At 54.4% G+C, this 18,874-nt stretch overlaps 1 protein-coding gene across 1 annotated transcript; it reads left to right on the top strand.

The window, feature by feature from the left end:
• The first annotated feature begins 746 nt into the window (after positions 1-746).
• Positions 747-18,507, top strand: DHX34 (DExH-box helicase 34). Its single transcript, XM_081016499.1, has 16 exons — positions 747-1,392; positions 2,865-3,176; positions 4,451-4,708; positions 4,831-4,933; positions 5,750-5,967; positions 7,833-8,007; positions 8,875-9,074; positions 9,844-9,945; positions 10,950-11,168; positions 12,831-13,004; positions 13,153-13,270; positions 14,878-14,984; positions 15,184-15,453; positions 16,141-16,320; positions 16,514-16,667; positions 17,936-18,507. The coding sequence occupies exons 1-16, from the start codon at positions 784-786 to the stop codon at positions 18,067-18,069; spliced, it is 3,333 nt and encodes a 1,110-aa protein (XP_080872625.1). The 5' UTR covers positions 747-783; the 3' UTR covers positions 18,070-18,507.
• Positions 18,508-18,874: the final 367 nt, after the last annotated feature.

The raw sequence follows: 18,874 nt of genomic DNA on the forward strand, positions 1-18,874 counted from the left end.
GAGAGCGGTAGGTGCACACCGACCCCTCTCGCTCTCCAGGCTTCGCGGATCTCTCCTCAAGCAGCGGGAGCCACCGCTGGGCTCCCACGGCTTGCAGAGAGCTGCCTGTTTGGGGGCTGGGGTCGGGGGAAGCTCGGGCTGCCCCAGCCCCGCGCCTGGGGGGGAAATAATTTTTTTCCCTTTATTTCCCCCCCAAAAAACTAGGTGCGTCTTATGGGACGGTGCGTCCTATAGGGCGTCTTATGGGACGGTGCGTCCTATAGGGCGAAAAATACGGTACATATAAAGACCTACATTGGCTCCCAGTACGTTTCCGAGCACAATTCAAAGTGTTGGTGGCTGACCTTGAAAGCCCTAAACGGCCTTGGTCCAGTATACCTGAAGGAGCGTCTCCACCCCCATCGTTCTGCCCGGACACTGAGGTCCAGCTCCGAGGGCCTTCTGGCGCTTCCCTCCCTGCAAGAAGTGAGGCTACAGGGAACCAGGCAGAGGGCCTTCTCAGTGGTGGCGCCCGCCCTGTGGAACGTCCTCCCATCAGATGTGAAGGAAACAAGCAGCTATCCTATCTTTAAAAGACATCTGAAGGCAGTCCTGTTTAGGGAAGTTTTTAATACTTAATGCTGTATTGTTTTTAACACTCGATTGGGAGCCGCCCAGAGTGGCTGGGGAAACTCAGCCAGATGAGCGGGGTATAAATATATTATTATTATTATTATTAAATTTTATCATTATTATTATTATTCCAGGTTCTTCCTCCTGGGCACCTGCGAGAAGAGATCCAGGATGTCGTCAGAGCCCCCCGAGGGGCCCTGGGGCTGCCCGGCCCTCCGCGCCCGCCTGGAGGAGCTATACCTGCCCCACGTGAGCGCCCATGAGCGCGCCCAGTTCTGGACCTTCTTTGAGCGGCTGCGACTGCGGCGCTTCCCCGGTGCGAAGGAGCCTCGGGAAGGAGCCCCCTTGGCTGAGCCCGGCCCCGGGGCGACGACAACGGGCCCCCCGCGGCCTTACGACCCCCGGCTGCGCGCCAACCTGCGGGCGCCGCGTCGGGAGGTGTCTGGCGTGGCCCCCGAGCGCCTGCGGGAGTTCCGCGCGGCCCTGGCGCACTTCTGGGACTTTGGCCAGAAGCAGAGCTTCTCCCGCCTGGCGCGGCTGCAGCGGGAGCGCGCCGCCCTACCCATTGCGCGCTACCGGGAGCGGCTGCTGGCGGCTGTGGCGAGCGGGCAGGTGGTGGTGGTGGCCGGGGACACGGGCTGCGGCAAGTCCACCCAGGTGCCCCAGTACCTGCTGGGTGCCGGCTACAGCCACGTTGCCTGCACCCAGCCCCGGCGCCTGGCCTGCGTGGCGCTGGCCCAGAGGGTGGCCTACGAGAGCCTCCAGCAGTACGGAGATCAGGTGAGCCTAGGAGGTATCTTGCATTTTTAAAATGGATGGATCTTGTTTGCGATGGTCCGGCTGGCTCATTTGGGATCTGTTTTGTTGTTCTGGGTTTTTTCCTTTTTGATCCTCCCTTCCTAGCCTCCTATCACCCCTGGGGCCCACAAGGGGAGCTATCGGTGCTCTGTTTTCCAAAATTCCTAGTAGCTCTATCCTTTCATTTTTGAATAGATTTCTTTCTCTAAAAATAAAATTTATCAGGCTATGATCTAGAAACGTGACTCCACCCACATCAGCTTCTCATTACGGGCTTTACTAAAGCAAAAAGGCTAATTGGACAGCGTCTGAAGGACAGAGCAACAGAACAATCTGGCCATTATAAAGAAACTCTGTCCTTCGTATGCCTTTTCACCCCCTTCTCAGCTTGATTCCCTGGCACCTTATTTGTATAAATTAACCATCCCAAAATACAGACGTGCCTTTGCACTGGCCAGACTGGATGTGATGCCCTCTGCCGTACTTGAGGGCAGATCCCAAAAGATTCCAACTGAGAAACGACTCTGCCCCTGTGAAGATGGCAGTCTGGAAACAGTGGCTCATGTACTCCTGTCCTGCCCCCTTTATAAAGATCTGAGGAACGAGATCATCACCCCACTCCTCCTCACCATCCCAGGCCGCCCATCTGAGGCCACGTTGTTCTTTCTTTTATCAGATCAAAATGATCAGACATCAGCAAAGGTTGCTAGGTTTATTGAGGGTGCAATGAGATTAAGGGCCACTATCTGAACGTTAATCTTGGCCATTGGATTGCCCTTTTTACCCATTGCTGTCTTTTTTATTTGTATATATTGCTTGTTTTCTGTTGCTGTGGCCGTTGGCTAATGCGAATAAAGTTTACCTTATCCTGAGCAGAGGCAGAGTGCCCTTTCCTCTACTGCATCACGTCCAGGGGGTTTCAGGTGGGCTTTTGGAAGAGGGATGGAGGTTAACAGGAAGATTTTAAGGAACTGTTAGAAAGGACTCTCAAAAGCAGTAGAGATAGGCGATAATCAGCCCCCCCCCGAACTTGAAGCATGGGAAGTCCCAATTAAAAAATTATCATTCGGCAGAATATTTGGATTATTTGATATGCATATGTAGAATTTGGAATATTTAATGTGATTTGATTGGATTGTTAAAATGGAAAAGTTAATAAAAATGATTTATAAAAAAAAGGAAGAGGGCTGGAGCTGGGGAGCATGAGGACCTAGGAGCATGTGCAGAGTGCCTGCCGTCAGAGGCACCAATGCTTCCAGACTGGTGAGGACAGGGGGCTGGGTGAGATGGGCATTGGCCTGATCCAGCCCTGCTCATGGGCTGACGAGGTTGTTGAAACTGCTTTGCCTGTGGAGCTGGTGAGTCCCTGGGGGTCTTGTGTCCCTAGACAAGCCCCTCCCTCCCTCCCTCCTTCTGGCCTTCCTGGGTGCTGACCCCCTCCCCCCCCCTTGCAGGTTGGCTACCAGATCCGCTTTGAGAGCACTCGCTCGCCGGCCACGCAGATCGTCTTCCTGACGGAGGGGCTCCTCCTGCGCCAGGCCCAGCGCGACCCCTCCCTGCCCGGCTACCGGGTGCTGATTGCGGACGAGGTCCACGAGCGCCACCTGCACAGCGACTTCCTCCTGGGCGTCCTGCGCAGGATCCTGCCCGCCCGCCCCGACCTCAAGCTGGTGCTCATGTCGGCCACCATCAACATCCGCCTCTTCGCGGACTACTTTGGGGGGGCCCCCGTGGTGCAGGTCCCCGGCCGGCTCTTCCCCATCACGGTGAGGGGGAGCCCGGATGGGAGTGGGGGGTGGGGAGGTTGCGGCTGCTTCGGGGGGGCAGATCTGTGGCTCATTTGCCTCAGTATCCCTGAAGGAGCGTCTCCACCCCGGGCACCGGGGTCCAGCTCCGAGGGCCTTCTCGGTGGTGGCGCCCTCCCATCAGATGTCAAGGAAATAAGCAACTATCTGACTTTTAGAAGACATCTGAAGGCAGCCCTGTTTAGGGAAGTTTTAAAGTTTGATGTATTTATTGTGTTTTTAATATTCTATTGGGAGCCGCCCAGAGTGGCTGGGGTATAAATATTATTATTATTACACTCATGCCTCGGGTTACAGACGCTTCAGGTTGCGCGATTTTGGGTTGCGCACCGCGCTGAACCCGGAAGTACTGGAACAGGTTACTTTGGCTTCCGGCGCTCGCGCATGCACAGAAGAACTAAATTGCGCTTTGTGCATGTGCAGAAGCACCGAATCGCGACCCACGTGTACGCAGACGCTGTGCTGCAGGTTGCGAACGTGCCTCCCACATGGATCACGTTCACAACCCGAGCGTCCACTGTATTATTATTATTATTATTATTATTAATAATAATAATAATAATATTATTATGATGCCTGGGGACCAGGTGCTCTGAACAGGCTCTGCCCCCCCCATTGGACATAAACCTCTTTTGGGGAGGGGGGTTCTCTTGCAGGAGACTCTGGAATTCAGAGAGTGATGGGACAGCAAAGGAAGGCAGGAAAAGGCCGTGCCAGGAGAATGCTGGGGCGTATTTTCACTCCAGTTTCTTATAAGGCCCATGCATTCCCAGGGCTAGATGACTTTTGGCTCCCTTCCAGTTGCACAATTCCCAGTTATTCATGTGTGTGGGGGTGTGTGTGAGTTTTTGCTCTCTCTCCTCGAACCCTCGCCCTTTGACTGCCCCTTCCACAACTTCCTAATTTGTGCCCTATCTCCGGAAACCACCCCTGTGTCTCCCCAGCTTCACTTCTGTAACGTTGAGGGCTAGAAACTTGCGGTGTGTGGCAGTGGTTGTGTCGTGGTGAAGAGCGCCAGAGGCCTGGGCTCAGATCCACCCATTTGGGCATGCTGCCTCTGCAGAGTTGTTAATGTGGTGGGGATTCCACGAGGAGGGGAGCGTGCCCCCCCTTGAGCTCCTTGGAGATGGGCTATGAAGGGAAGGAACAGCTGCCTGGCTGGGGAAGGGCCAGGCAGGGTCATCCCAGGCCGGCAGCATCTCACGGCTTGCCTCCTCTCTCCCCCCCTTGCACAGGTCCTGTACGAGCCCCTCCGCCCCGAGGAGGGCGCTAGCGGGCGCAAGGAGAGGCTGGACCCCCGCCCCTTCCTGCGGGTGCTGCAGTCCATCGACCACAAGTACCCCCCCGAGGAGAGGGGCGACCTGCTGGTCTTCCTCAGTGGGGTGGCCGAGATCGGGGCTGTCGTGGAGGCGGCGCAGACCTACGCCACGCACACCCAGCGCTGGGTGGTTCTCCCTCTCCACAGCACCCTGTCCGTGGCCGAGCAGGACAAGGTGGGTGGGGCTTCTTTTTTGGGGGGTCTGCCCCTCCCAGCCTCCCAGAAAGAGGCTCCCTTGGCGCACATGGGTCGTTCCCCGGGGGCCCTGGAGATACGGAACGCCCTCTTGCCTTGCAGGTATTCGACTTGCCCCCCCCAGGAGTCCGGAAGTGCATCGTTTCCACCAACATCGCCGAGACCTCGGTGACCATCGACGGCGTCCGGTTCGTCGTGGACTCGGGTAAGGGGCGGCCGCTTCTGCCCCGGGCTCTGGGGGGCAGCTGGTTTGAATGAATGAACGAATCTTTATTTGCATCAGCAATAATGCAACAATACAGTATACAAAGAATGGAAACAAAAAGTCAATTATATAAAGTATATTTTGGGGTTTTGAATCAATAGTCAAACAGGTAAAGGTAAAGGGACCCCTGACCATTAGGTCCAGTCGTGGCCGACTCTGGGGTTGCGGCGCTCATCTCGCTTTACTGGCCGAGGGAGCCGGCGTACAGCTTCCGGGTCATGTGGCCAGCATGACTAAGCCGCTTCTGGCGAACCAGAGCAGCGCACGGAAACGCCGTTTACCTTCCCGCCGGAGCGGGACCTATTTATCTACTTGCACTTTGACGTGCTTTCAGACTGCTAGGTTGGCAGGAGCAGGGACCGAGCAACGGGAGCTCACCCCATCGCGGGGATTCGAACCACCGACTTTCCGATCAGCAAGTCCTAGGCTCTGTGGTTTAACCCACAGTGCCACCCGCGTCCTGTCAACATGGGGATTAGAAACTAATAAAAGTTTGGGGGCTATTTTGTTTAGGGCTTCCATCTTGTTCTACCTGGTGGCAGGTGGGAGTCCTGTGGCGACAGTCTTCAATCAAGACCAAGCCTACTGGCTGCTGTTTTGCTCTGGGATTCCTGGCTGGTGTCCTTGTTTTTTTGTCCAAGGGAGCCCTCAGATTTCTCCATTAACAGTTATTAAATAGGCTGGCATGTCAACTGCCCCCAGGTTAATGTGACTTATGGGGCAAGGGGCCCCCTCTTCCTGGTCTCTCTCTGGCAGGGAAGGTGAAGGAGCTGAGCTACGACCCGAAGGCCAAGCTGCAGCGGCTGCAGGAGTTCTGGATCAGTCGCGCCAGCGCTGAGCAACGCAAGGGCCGGGCGGGCCGGACGGGGCCGGGCGTCTGCTTCCGCCTGTACGCCGAGTCCGACTACGACGCCTTCGCCCCCTACCCCGTGCCAGAGATCCAGCGGGTGGCGCTCGACGCCCTCGTCCTCCAGGTGGGCAGAGGCAGGGGGCACCAACCCCTTCGCTCCGGGGGCTGGGACCCACTTTCTGTTAAAATCTTTTTTTTAATTAAATTTCACGTTACAGATTTAAATTAACAGCATCAATTAGGATTCTACTCCCCTCCACCCTTCCATGCTTACCATTCTCCATCTGAAGAATCCATTTTTACCTTGATTTTTAGTGCATTACAAGCGCCACTCAAATCCTGCCAGAGTTTCCAGTGCTGGGACTCAGTTCTAAATGGGCGGCTGCCTGTCAGGGACTCCTCAGCTGGGATTCCTGCACTGCGAGGGGGTGGACTAGACGACCCTCGGGGGTCCCTCCCGCCTCTGCAATTCTGCAGCTCAAAAGAGGACTTCTTCCCTGGAGGGTTTTTGAGCAGAGGTCGGGCGGCTGTCGATTCTTCAGCTGAGATTCCTGCCGTATTTTGGGGTTGGACTAGAAGACCTTCAGGGGTCCCGGCCATCTCTACAGTTCTGTGATTTCAGGGGTGGCATTTGGGGTTTTTTGGGGGTGAAATGGTTGTTCTGACCAGGGCCAGATGGAGGTTTGATGCGGCCCTCAGCTCCTGAAGGGAATGGGGTCCTTGATATGTCCAACTGTCCTTTGTCCACAACAAATTGTCGCTGGTTTTTGTGTTGAATATATGCTAGATGGTCATTGATGGACCTCAGAGGTATCTGAAGCCCTTTGCCCATGTTGCCCTGCAAGCAGGCCATGCAGAATGTCGGCACCCTATATATAGAAAGGAGCAAACCAGGGATATTTGAGGGAGCAGGCGAGCAGGCGGGGCCCAGGACTTACAACCTAGGAGCCGACACAACACAAAACACTCTTGCTGGATGTAGGTTTTATTTGATTTGTTTTTTATACGCTAATCTTTATTGTCATTGTCCCATACAGAACAATGAAATTGAAAAAATCTAAATCAGACATTCAGAAACCAACAAGCCTGCTATCCCAGCTACCCCAGCCCGGTTAACCCCCTAAAAACCCTGATACCCCATAATTAAATACAATATACTCCCATAGAGACTACCTTAAAGGTAAAGGTAAAGGGACCCCTGACCATTAGGTCCAGTCGTGGCCGACTCTGGGGTTGCGGCGCTCATCTCGCTTTATTGGCCGAGGGAGCCGGCGTACAGCTTCCGGGTCATGTGGCCAGCAGGACTAAGCCGCTTCTGGCGAACCAGAGCAGCGCACGGAAATGCCATTTACCTTCCCGCCAGAGTGATACCTATATATCTACTTGCACTTTGACGTGTTTTCGAACTGCTAGGTTGGCAGGAGCAGGGACTGAGCAACGGGAGCTCACCCTGTTGTGGGGATTCGAACCGCCGACCTTCTGATCGGCAAGTCCTAGGCTCAGTGGTTTAACCCACAGCACCACCCGCGTCCCAGAGACTACCTTACACTGCGTTTAAAACCAAAATTGCATTTGGATTTTAAAACCAAAATCGCATATTATCTTATATTTTGGAAAAGTACATCCAGTTTTTTCCCCTTAAATTTTTTTTGGGGGGGCCCCCAAGAGAGTGAGGCCCTAAGCTAGAGCTTGTTGAGCTGATGCCTAAATCCGGCCGTGGGTCTGACCCATAGCGAGTGGGAAGGCAGGCGACATTCCCCATAGCTGGTAGAGCGTGAGACTTCATCTCAGGGTCGTGGGTTCGAGTCTCCCGTCAGGTGGCAGATTGCAGCGGGTTGGGCTGGATGACCCTTGGGGGGCCCCCCCAGCTAACAATTCTGCGATTCTTTGTTGGAAAGGAGGGGCTGCGTCCTGCTGCTGGGGGGGGAGGGATTTGGCATTGGGGGACGGTGGAGGAAGCCTCCCTCCTCGGCTCTGTTCCCTCCCCAGATGAAGAGCATGGGGCTGGGCGACCCCCGCGCCTTCCCCTTCCTGGAGCCCCCCCCGCCAGCCAGCCTGGAGACGGCCATCCGCTACCTGAAGCAGCAGGGGGCCCTGGACCCAGAGGAGAACCTCACGCCCATCGGGAGCCTGCTGGCCCAGCTGCCGGTCGACGTGGTGATTGGTGAGTCCGGGAAGGGGGGGCCGCATGGACTGGGGGGGGGGTCTGTGCCAGTCACCCAGGGGAGCCTCTGCCGGAGGCCCAGCTCTTTTGATTTTGCTTTGGGTTTATGTGCTGTGGCGTTTCAGAGTGAGCATGTACAGAGTGCCTTGGGGAGACTGCCTGGGGGGGGGCTGAGAGCGGGGGCATCTCTCCCCCTCCCCATGCCAGGAATCTTATTCTGGGTGAGAGCCGGTGGTGTGGTTAGAGGGTTAGGCGGAGATCAGGGGAGACCAGAGTTCGATTCCTCCCACTCAGCCATGAACTTCTTATTTGATTTTATTTTATTTATTATACAACATTTAAAATACACTTAAACAATACAATATATGCAAAACATACATTACATACCTTACCGTAATACATACATAACGTGGACACACCTTACACATTTGACTTCCCACTCTTTGCAATGTGCTATTTTACCACTTATTGTCCTATACACATTTCATTTTAATTCTTCTTCTTTTACAAATCTTTTTTCCCCCTAACCAGATTTTGCTATGCATTTGCTCTATTTTTTAGATTCATTCTATATCTGTCAGGAGATTTGCCTTATCCGTATAATTTTTAAGATATTCCTTAAATATTATATTATATTATACTTTTCAAGTTTATACATTTCACTAATTTTACACATTTCACTAATTACTGGCCATGAGCTTCTTACTGGGTGCCCTGGGGGGGGGGGGCCTTCACTGCCTCTCCTCCTGGCCTGCCTTCCAGGGCTGCTGTTGTGGGGATTAAGTGAGGAACGTTGGAGGAGGCGCTTCCTGGGGGGGGCGAAGGGGCTCCTGCTCTCTGGCTGAGACCCCCCCCGTTTGTCTGCAGGGAAGATGCTGGTTCTGGGGACCCTCTTTGGCCTGGCGGCCCCCACCCTGTCGGTCGCGGCTGCGCTCAGCGTCCCCTCCCCCTTCCTGCGCAGCAGCAGCGGGCGCAGCGACCCGGACTGCGCCACGGCCCGCCGGCCCCTGGAGAGCCCCCTGGGAGACCCCCTGACGCTGCTCAACGTCTTTGACGCCTGGGTGCAGGTGGGTGAGGAACGCTCTCTCTCTGCCTGATCTGGTAAGGCCTTTTCTTCTGGTGGAGCCTGCAGCTCCAGGGGCAGTCTATCTGGAGTCCTGGGTTGGGGGGGGGCATTTGGCCAAGGGGAGAAGAGGATTCTGGACTGGATGGGTCCCTTGGGCCTGAGGAAGAAAGGGTCTCTTCCTGGGTTGGTTATTTTGTTTTGTATAATTTTTACTAAATTTTCTGTTTTGCGTTTCAGAATATTCATTTAAACAACCTTAAAATATCAATGACTTCCCTTCTTCACTTTCCATGGTTCATTTTGCATATCCTAAATCCCTGCGTATTTTACATAAACTAAAACCATTCAGTATTCCATTATTACATCCATCAAAACTTATTTACGCTGTTGAATTTATCTTAATGCCTCCCACGTTTGCAAACGTACATAATTCCCCCCATATATTCAACAAACATCTTCCAATCTTTTTAAACATAAGTTCTTCTTGCTCTCTTATTTTATATGTCAAATCTTCATATTCTGTCCACTTAAGTTGCCAATCCTCTTTAATCGGGACCTTGCTCGTTTTCCATTTTTTCGGCTAACGAAACATGGACCGCAGTAGCGGCATACATAAATAACCTTTTTTTGACACCTGGGAATTTCAGTCTGAATTATCCCCAACGAAAAGAACCGGGGCTCTTCCTGAGTTTCTCCCTTCTGGCCTTTGTCCCTGCGCTCGTCTGTCTCGGTCCGTCCTGACGGAGTCGAATCTCCTTGTTGTCCTGCAGGAGAAATCGGAGAATCGGAGCGGATCCCGCCGCTGGTGCCGCCGCCGGGGCCTGGAGGAGCACCGGCTGTATGAAGCCGCCAACTTGCGGCGCCAGTTCCAGGTGGGTGTGAATCTGGGAGAGGGGAGGACAAGGGGTTGGTCTACGTGGCCCCGGGGTGCCCCTTCCGAGCGCACAATCCTTCTGTGTCCAGGGCAGCTGTCTGCCAGCTTCATCTGCTGCGCAGGATAAGACCCTCCCTGCCCGCAGACTGTCTCGCCAGAGTGGCGCATGCTCTGCACCAGGAGTCAGCAAAGTTTTTGTGGCTTGGGCCGATTCACGGTCCCACAGACGCTGCGGTGGGCTGGAGTGTGCACATGCATGCGCAAATGCTATTTCTGGTGCAGAGGAGGCGTGCGCCGGCCAGTGTCATGGAAGGCGGTCCCCGCTCTGCGACCGAGCGGGCGGCAGGGGTCCATGGCACTAAATGGCCTTAGTGCAGTAGACCTGAAGGAGCGTCTCCACCCCCATCGTTCTCCCGGACACTGAGGTCCAGCGCTGAGGGCCTTCTGGTGGTTCCCTCCCTGCGAGAAGCGAAGTTACAGGGAACCAGGCAGAGGGCCTTCTCGGTGGTGGCACCCGCCCTGTGGAACGCCCTCCCATCAGATGTCAAGGAAATAAATCTGACTTTTAGAAGCCCCTAAATAATAAACAACGCGGGTGGCGCTGTGGGTTAAACCACAGAGCCTAGGACTTGCCGATCAGAAGGTCGGCGGTTCGAATCCCCGTGAGGGGGTGAGCTCCCGTTGCTCGGTCCCAGCTCCTGCCAACCTAGCAGTTCGAAAGCATGTCAAAGTGCAAGTAGATCAATAGGTACCACTCCGGCGGGAAGGTAAATGGTGTTTCCGTGCGCTGCTCTGGTTCGCCAGAAGCGGCTTAGTCATGCTGGCCACATGACCCGGAAGCTGTATGCCGGCTCCTTCGGCCAGTAAAGCGAGATGAGCGCCGCAACCCCAGAGTCGTCCGTGACTGGACCTAACAGTCAGGGGTCCCTTTACCTTTACTAAATAATAATAATAATAATAATAGTAATAATAATAATAATAATTTTTGTTATTCTCTGCCAGGAGCTGTTGCGGGACCACCAGCTGCTGGAGCCCCCCTCCCGGCCCAGCGACACCCACGCCCGCCAGAGCCGCCACCGCAAGCGCCGGGAGCTGCAGCGGATCAAGAGGGAGCACGATCGGGGGGAGGGGCGACGGAGGAAGGTGCTGCGTCTGGAGGAGGAGGGGGGCAGCTCTTCCTCGGAAGGAGAAGGGGATCCACAGCGTGGCGTCGACATCCAGGTGAGGGGTCCGGACGGGGCCCTTCCCCTCAGGGGCCCGGCTGCCGGGCTCTTCCTCTGTTCCCATGAAGCCTCCCAGTGTAGGGCTCCCAAAGCAAGGAGGGATTGGACTCTGATGAATAGAATACACACCAGGCTTGACCAGCAAGATTCTGGGAGGAGTGTCAATAATAATAATTCCTCCCCACCCCTCGGCCCAGGTCGTTTTATTCGCAAAAGAACTTTTGACACAGTGTTCGTAAGAACCAGTCCGATATTCTCTGAGCATTGCAAAAACCTCACATGGGACAAAGTCAGATCAGGAGAAATCCTGTTAACTACAAAGACTACTCTGAGCGTGCAGACATAGCTGAGAGAGAATAAAACAGGACTAGAGGAATGCATTCAGCAAACCCAGAGGTCATAAACAGCAATAAACAAGAGAGGAAGGATGGGTAGAATTTACCTTCTCTTTGTGAACTCTCTTCCTGGCCCTAGGATCTATCTAAAGATTAACAAACCTCATCAAAGTAACCTATTCACGTTATGGCCTGGGATGCCTGGGGCAGCAACCGGCAACCGGTCTGTGTTCTAGAATGCTTATATGTGCTTGTCAGAAATAGAGAAATGGGCAGCAGAGAAAAATGGCAGAGATGGAGAGGCTGGTGGGGTTTGATCAGAAATTATTGCCAGTGAATCAAACCCAGTCAATGCCATGCTTTCATCGCCGAAACAACGGCTTGAGGCATAGCTCACCGTATTTTTCGCTCCATAAGACGCACCTAGTTTTTAGAGGAGGAAAACAAGAAAAAAAATATTCTGAAAGAAACAGTGGATGTATGATTTTTGTGGTTCATGCTGTGGCCACAGACATGTGATTTGACGGTGGGTTTGGGGTAGCCCAATGCAAAAATCCTGAGAATCCATGTGGATCCGTGCTTTGTAACCACGTTTTTGCACCATTGCGGCCCCACAAAACAGTGGGTGTGTGGTTTTTTTGGTGCAGGCTGTAGCCATGGACATGCTATGTGATCTGGTGGTGAATTTGGGGTGACCCAATGCAAAAGTCCTGAGGATCCATGGGCTTTTACCTCCCCATCCCAGGCAGCCTCCTTTATCTCTAGCGTCCCTGATCTCCTTCCCGATCCATTACCGATCAGCTGCTTCCTTTCAACACTCCCTTCCGTCTTGTTTGCCTTAGTGTCTTTTCCTTAACTGGAGCAGTTTTTTGCTCCTCCTTTTCTTCCAATTTCTCTCCTTATTCCTTTAGTCTTCCTGTTTCCCCCCTTTGCAAGTTTGCTGTCTTTAGCTCCCCCCTCCCAGGCAGCCTCCTTTATCTCTAGCGTCCCTTATCTCTCTCCCGACCGGCAAACGATCAGCGGCTTTGTTTCAACACCCACTTCCCTCTTTAAAAATAAAAAGCATGATCTGCTTTTCGCCCCTGGGCAATTTGGCTCCAGGGACCATGCATTCACTCCATAAGACGCACAGACATTTCCCCTTACTTTTTTAGGAAGAAAAAAGTGCATCTTATGGAGCGAAAAATATGGTATAATTCCTCATAGTAATCCCATCTGATCACTACATCCCAGTCCAGAGGCAGCCTACCTCGGTCCCTAGGTCCGTGGGGATCTCTTCCCGCACCTCGGCCCCCCTGATCCTCCTGCTTCCCCCCCCCCAACAGGACGTCAAGTTCCAGCTGCGCCACGATGTGGCCGAGCTGCGTGCGGCCTCTTCTGTGGGGCAGGCCCTGTCGCCCGGCCGGCTGGCCCTCCTGCAGCTGGTCTTGGGGCGCGGCCTCTACCCGCAGCTGGCCGTGCCGGACCCCTTCAACCAGACCCGCAAGGACTCTGACCAGGCGAGTGCCAGGGCCCCCAGTGGGTGGGGGGAGCTGGGAGGGTGCTGGGCCAGGAGGGGCCTCAGGAAGCAGCCCTCCACCCTCTGTCTGCATGTGGGCGCCTTGCCCCCTGCCCCCACCCTGAGCCCCCCTCCTTTTTGCTCTCCAGATCTTCCACACCAGGGAGAAGGTGGGGGTCGTTCTCCACCCCACCAGCGTCTTTTCTGCCTCCCCAGAGCTGCTGCAACCAGCACAGGAAAGGGGTCTGGAACGTGGGAGGCAGAGAGGTAAGAGGGGCATCGGGGGCTCTCAGCGTCTTGGGCTCCTGCATCCTGGGCCAGGGGAGATACTTGGAGGGCAGAGTGGGGCGGGGCTGTCAGTATCATCAGCCCACAGGCAGAGGTACCTGGCCTCCCCCGAGGCAATTGAGCGAGATACTGTTGTTTACCGTCCGTCTGCGACTCCCGGCAGGCTAGGTAAACAAACCCGGTGATCCTCCTCAAACGTGAGCAGGACACACCCTCCTCCTTCCTCCCTCCCTGCATTCTCCCAGGGAGGAGAAATGAGACAGACAGGAGTCCTTTCTACATGTTTTATTCCTGTCATTCAACAGTACATAGAAATGTGACTGCACCCTTCAGTCTCCATCAGAAGAGTCTCACGCTCCTCCCCTGTACTTCCAGCACAGGTCAGATGACACACTGAGCTAACATCCGGTGCTCAGTACAGAGAATAGGCTCCACCTTTTCTCCAACAGTACATCTGCACTGTTTTGCATTCCAGCCATCTGGAGCTGGCTTTTGCCTTGGTGCTTTTTCCTGACAGGGGCATGATCCTGTACTGGGTGGGAATGAGCAAACTCAGCCGTGGGGAAAAGTTGGAGCCAGGGCTGCGAGTGCGAGTTTGATTGAAGCGGGAATTGAAGTGGGTGGCCGATTCCTGGAGGTTTTTAAGGAGGTCTGTGTCCCTTCCAGCTCTGCAGTTTTTAAGCAGAGGCAGGGGGCCCACCTGCCATGGATGCAAAGCAGGGGGTTGAGCTGGATGCCCCCTTGGGGTCCCTTCCAGCCCCACGGCGATGCTGTTCTGAGCGCCTGCTCTGTCGGACCCATCTAGCTCAGCCTCCAGTCTGGGGGAATGTTGTGGATAGTAGGAGAGGATATATTCATTAAATATTATCCTTCTTCACTCACGCTGGTGAGTCAGTAGCAGAGTACATCCCCCAGTATATAGCAGGAAACTAGGTGGTAGATTCGTTTGAATCTCTTGAGTTACGCCAGGCATAGGCAAACTCAGCCCTCCAGCTGTTTTGGGACTACAACTCCCATCATCCCTAGCTAACAGGACCAGTGGTCAGGGATGATGGGAGGTGTAGTCCCAAAACATCTGGAGAGACGAGTTTGCCTATGCCTGGAGTTAAGCATTCCAGTCTGGCTTTGTCCAGATTGGGTTTTGTTCCTGGTAAATTTCCTTTTTATCCCCCCTAACAAGAATAAACACACAACAATCTTCTTTAATAGTAATGATAAGAAGTTTACTCACATTCAGTTCACAGTTGGTTCCCTGGAGGAAGACTTTAGCTTGTAGTTACAGAAGAGAGTTCATCCCATATGGGGATGGAGCCATGTGCTGCTGGCTGAGAGCCAGCAGACAGCAAAAGACATCTGGGTGGAATAAAGCGAAGAAGAAGGGAAGGTGGCTGCATGACCAGCCCTGTTATGGGGTCTTACAGCCCATCTAGTCCAGCACCCTGTTCTCACCTTGTGGTCAAATACCCACAAGAACCTAGGAAGTGAGGTAGACTGCCTCTGGACATGGAAGCTCCATGAGAACGTGAAAGGAGCTTGCTGGGGCTGAGCGTGGGGCAGCCTGTGAACCTCTCCGTCCCTCTTTCCAGATGCCAAGGAGGGTCTGAGCAGCCACCACCAGATCCTGGCCTTCGTCTCGCTGCTGGAGACAAACAAGCCCTACCTGGTCAACTGCCTCCGTCTGCCAGCTCTTCAGGTGAACGTCCCCCCTGAGTGAGGGGACCCAGGCGTCCTGACCCTCTCCCCTCCCCTCAAACACCCGGGCAGCTCTTTGGCAGAGCTCTGGCGGCTGTCTGCTGAGGATGCCACAGCTGTGACTCCTGCCTCGCAGGGGGTGGGGCTGGATGACCCCTCGGTGTCCCCTGCAATCCTGTCTCTCTCCCCCTGCCGCGCAGGCGCTGCTGCTCTTGGCCCGCTCCCTGGACACGAACGGCGACTGCACCCGCCTCGTGGCCGACTCCTGGCTGGAGCTGCGGGTTCCCTCCCCGGAAGCGGCCCTCCGCCTGCTGCGTGCGGCCCTCTGCCTCCGGGCTTCCTGGGAGAAGGTCCTGGACCGGCAGCTGGAGAGCCGAGGGGCTCGGGGGGAGGAGGCTGAGGAGGGGCGGCCCAGCGCCCGGCAGGTGCGCCAGCTCACCCAGGAGCTGCTGGACTTCCTGAAGGCCGAGGTGTGTTTGCTGGCCCTGCGGGGCGGGCAGAAGCAGGTGGGGGCCGGCTGGGCCGGGGGGGCATGTCTGTGGCTCCTGGCTTCCATGCAGGAGGCCCCAAGTGGCTGGAGACCGCAGGAGGGGAGGTCGGATCCTGCTTCCGGGCATCTCCCTAGACCCCCCAGGTGCAGCAGCTGGGCTTCCAGATCCAGAAGTGGAGGGCCTTCTTGGTGGTGGCGCCCGCCCTGTGGAACGTCCTCCCACCAGATGTCAAGGAAATAAATCTGACTTTTAGAAGACATCTGAAGGCAGCCCTGTTTAAGGAAGTTTTTAATGTTTGATGCTTTATTGTATTTTTAATATTCTATTGGGAGCTGCCCAGAGTGGCTGGGGAAGCCCAGCCAGATGGACGGGGTAGAAATAATGAAATAAGAATAATGATGATGATGATGATGATGATGTCACCCATTCTCTGATTCCCTGGCCAGTGAGAAGTTCCAGGGTCAGGGCGGTGGAGCGTGGATTTGGTCTCCTTTGGAGGAGACAGCACTGGAAATTTAAACCTGCCATCGTTTGATGCTTAATTGTATTTTTAATATTTTGTTGGGAGCTGCCCAGAGTGGCTGGGGAAACCCAGCCGGATGGGTGGGAAATCAACTAACTAACTAACTAACAATAATGATTCCTCTTTTGCCCCCCCCCCCCCAGGTGCCCTACAGCCTGCGGCGCCTGATGCCCCTGGAGCAGCAGAACCTCTACGTGGGTCATCAGGCGGCTTCTGTGGAAGGGGAGGTGCCCCCCGGCCTCTTCCAGGGGGTGGAGGTGGCCCCCGACAAGGAGAAGGGCGGCTGCAGAGTGGGCAGCTTCTTGACGTTCAACTGCCTGGCGGTGAGTTCAGGGGAGTGGGGAGGGGGCACCCAGAGGCCACGGAGCCCAACCTTCTGCGGCGCAGGAGCGCTCTTTGTCCTCTGGGGGCGGAAGGGGGCAGGCGAGGGGGCAGGCTGTGGGGCGCGGAGCCTGCCCCTCCCTTGCCGGGGGGTGGGGTGGCGCCAACCCCTCTTGGCCCCTCCGTCTCCCGCAGGGCACAGAGGGCGACCTGTACAGCGACTGCCTGCGCAGCTTCTGGACCTGCCCTCGCTGCGGCCTCTACATGCCCTTCACCCCCATGGAGCGCCTGGCTCACGAGGAGGCCTGCCAGGCCCCAGGCCAAGAGGGGGGGCAGCCCAGCCAGGAAGGTGAGCCCCATGGGGGGAGCAGGGGGAGGTCGCTGGGACTTTGCAGTTTGGGGGCTTGCTTTCTGGGGGGCTGGGAGGGACTTTGTTCTCTAATAATAATAATAATAATAATAATAATAATAATAATTTTTATTTATACCCCGCCCTTCCCGGTTCAAAAACCGGGCTCAGGGTGGCTAACAACAAATTTAAAACACTTACCGTATTTTTCGCTCTATAAGACGCACTTTGTCCCTCCTAAAAAGTAAGGGGAAATGTGTGTGCGTCTTTTGGAGCGAATGCAGGCTGCGCAGCTATCCCAGAAGCCAGAACAGCAAGAGGGATAGCTGCTTTCGCTGCCCAGCGATCCCTCTTGCTGTTCTGGCTTCTGGGATTCGGCATATTTTTTTCCTTGTTTTCCTCCTCCAGAAACTAGGCGCGTCTTGTGGTCTGGTGCGTCTGATAGGGAGAAAAAAATGCTGTAATTATAAAAGCAGCATAAAATACAGTATAAAACATGAATAACAATAAAATTCAAAATTCAAAAATCAGTTTAGGGGAAATAAGCATTAGATAATCTCCAGGGCCAGCTGGCTGAATTGGTCCTGCTTGGGCCAGCGAGGAGGCCAGGGGAGAATTAGCTGTGGGGTCTCAGAGCGGGTGAGGGAAGGGAAGGGAAATCAAAGACCAGGTTCTCTGCGAGAGAAGAGCTCCGGTTCTTCGTCCCGCGAGATTTTTCACAGCGCGGTTTGCAGAGAGGGTGAAAGGACCGCCAGAGATGACTCTTGGAAACATTCAAAATCAAGAATAAACCAAAAGCAGATCAGGATGCGCAGCTGCACTTGACACGCCTGCGGAGCCTCGTCTGAGCCGGGAGGTTTGGGGGCAGTGCTGCGAAAAGGCCTCCCTGATTTCAAGAGGCAGGGAGTTCCGCAGTGCAGGCACTGCCACGCTCAATCAGAGCAGGGATTATGAGGCACCAGTCGCTGGATCGAAGCGGTGGAGGGGGGATAAATAGCTGGTGGGAGGCGACCTTGCAGGCAAACTGGTCCCAGGTTGTGAAGGGCTTTATATACCAACGGCGACACCTTGAACCCGGGCCGGGTGGCAAAGGGGCAACCAGCATAGATCCCTGAAGTGCCGGCAAGGCCTCCCTCCCGTCAGCAATCTCGCTGCAGCATTCTGCACCAGCTGCAGCCTCCAGACCCGGAGCAAGGGGAGCCCCCCGCTGCACATTTTGGGGCGCTGTGTTTTGTGTGAGTTTTCACAAGTTTCTTGCTCCTCCCCAGAAGAGGAAACGGAGACCCCATCGGGCACCTCTGCCCTGCAGCGCCCGTACCACTGCCCCGCCTGCCAGCAGAGCCTCCTCCTCACGCCCACCGAGATCCTGCGCCACCGGAAGCAGCACCAGGCGCCCCCCTGACAACAGCGCCACTGGCGGGGGCCTCTCGAGGTCGTGGGAGCCTGGCATGGGGGTCGCCTTCTTCCTCCCCCTGGCGCTTTCCCTCAGCCTCACGGACTGACCCCCTGCCCCTCTCCTCCCTACTTGAGCTGCCCTGAGCCTGGACTTTTTTGGGGGGGGGGTGTAATCCTGGAAGAGTGTAAATAAAAAGGTGTGGCTCTGATTAAAGAGCTGGGCTCTGCCTTGTGGCTTCTAGTGGGGCGCCACCCTGGAGCAAAGGGCCCCTCGATTCCCCCACATCCAAGAGTCCGTCTGGGTTCAGGAGCAATACTGAAGAACAATACTCTTCACCAGTGGAGAGACACTTGGGTCTTTCTTCTTATTATTTTTTCAATTTTTAAAATTCATTTTATAACACAATTAAACAACACAAATGGAAAAACAAACAATACAAACAAATTCTTGTCTTGTCCTTATTTTTTCCAAACATTGTTAGGTGAGCTTCCCCAAGTCCCCCCTATCTGATTTTCATTTTCCTCACCTTTAGCAGTTTACATATATCATATTTTTAACCATTTTTTAATCACCCTTACTTTTACCATAATAATCTTCACATTTTATCCTTTACAAATAATACTATTTTAAAATACACTATCTTCTACTTCTAACCCTACAGCCTGTATCCACTTCCAAAGCTATTCTAAGATTTAAATATTAACATATTTTTTTCAAATATTCCTTAAACTTCTTCCAATCTTCTTCCACCATCTCTTCTCTCTGGTCTCAGAGTCTCCCGGTCAGTTTGGCAAATTCCATATAGTCCTTC

Source organism: Podarcis pityusensis (genome assembly GCF_964106645.2).
Source record: "Podarcis pityusensis genome assembly, chromosome: 8".
Taxonomy (NCBI): domain Eukaryota; kingdom Metazoa; phylum Chordata; class Lepidosauria; order Squamata; family Lacertidae; genus Podarcis; species Podarcis pityusensis.

What these genes read in the sequence shown, in the direction of transcription:
- DHX34 (XM_081016499.1), top strand. Translation starts at nt 784, where the DNA reads ATGTCGTCAGAGCCCCCCGAGGGGCCCTGGGGCTGCCCGGCCCTCCGC. An exon ending in TCCAGCAGTACGGAGATCAG is followed by an intron (nt 1,393 to 2,864) that starts GTGAGCCTAGGA and finishes CCCCCCTTGCAG; the next exon opens with GTTGGCTACCAGATCCGCTT. An exon ending in GGAACGTGGGAGGCAGAGAG is followed by an intron (nt 13,271 to 14,877) that starts GTAAGAGGGGCA and finishes CCCTCTTTCCAG; the next exon opens with ATGCCAAGGAGGGTCTGAGC.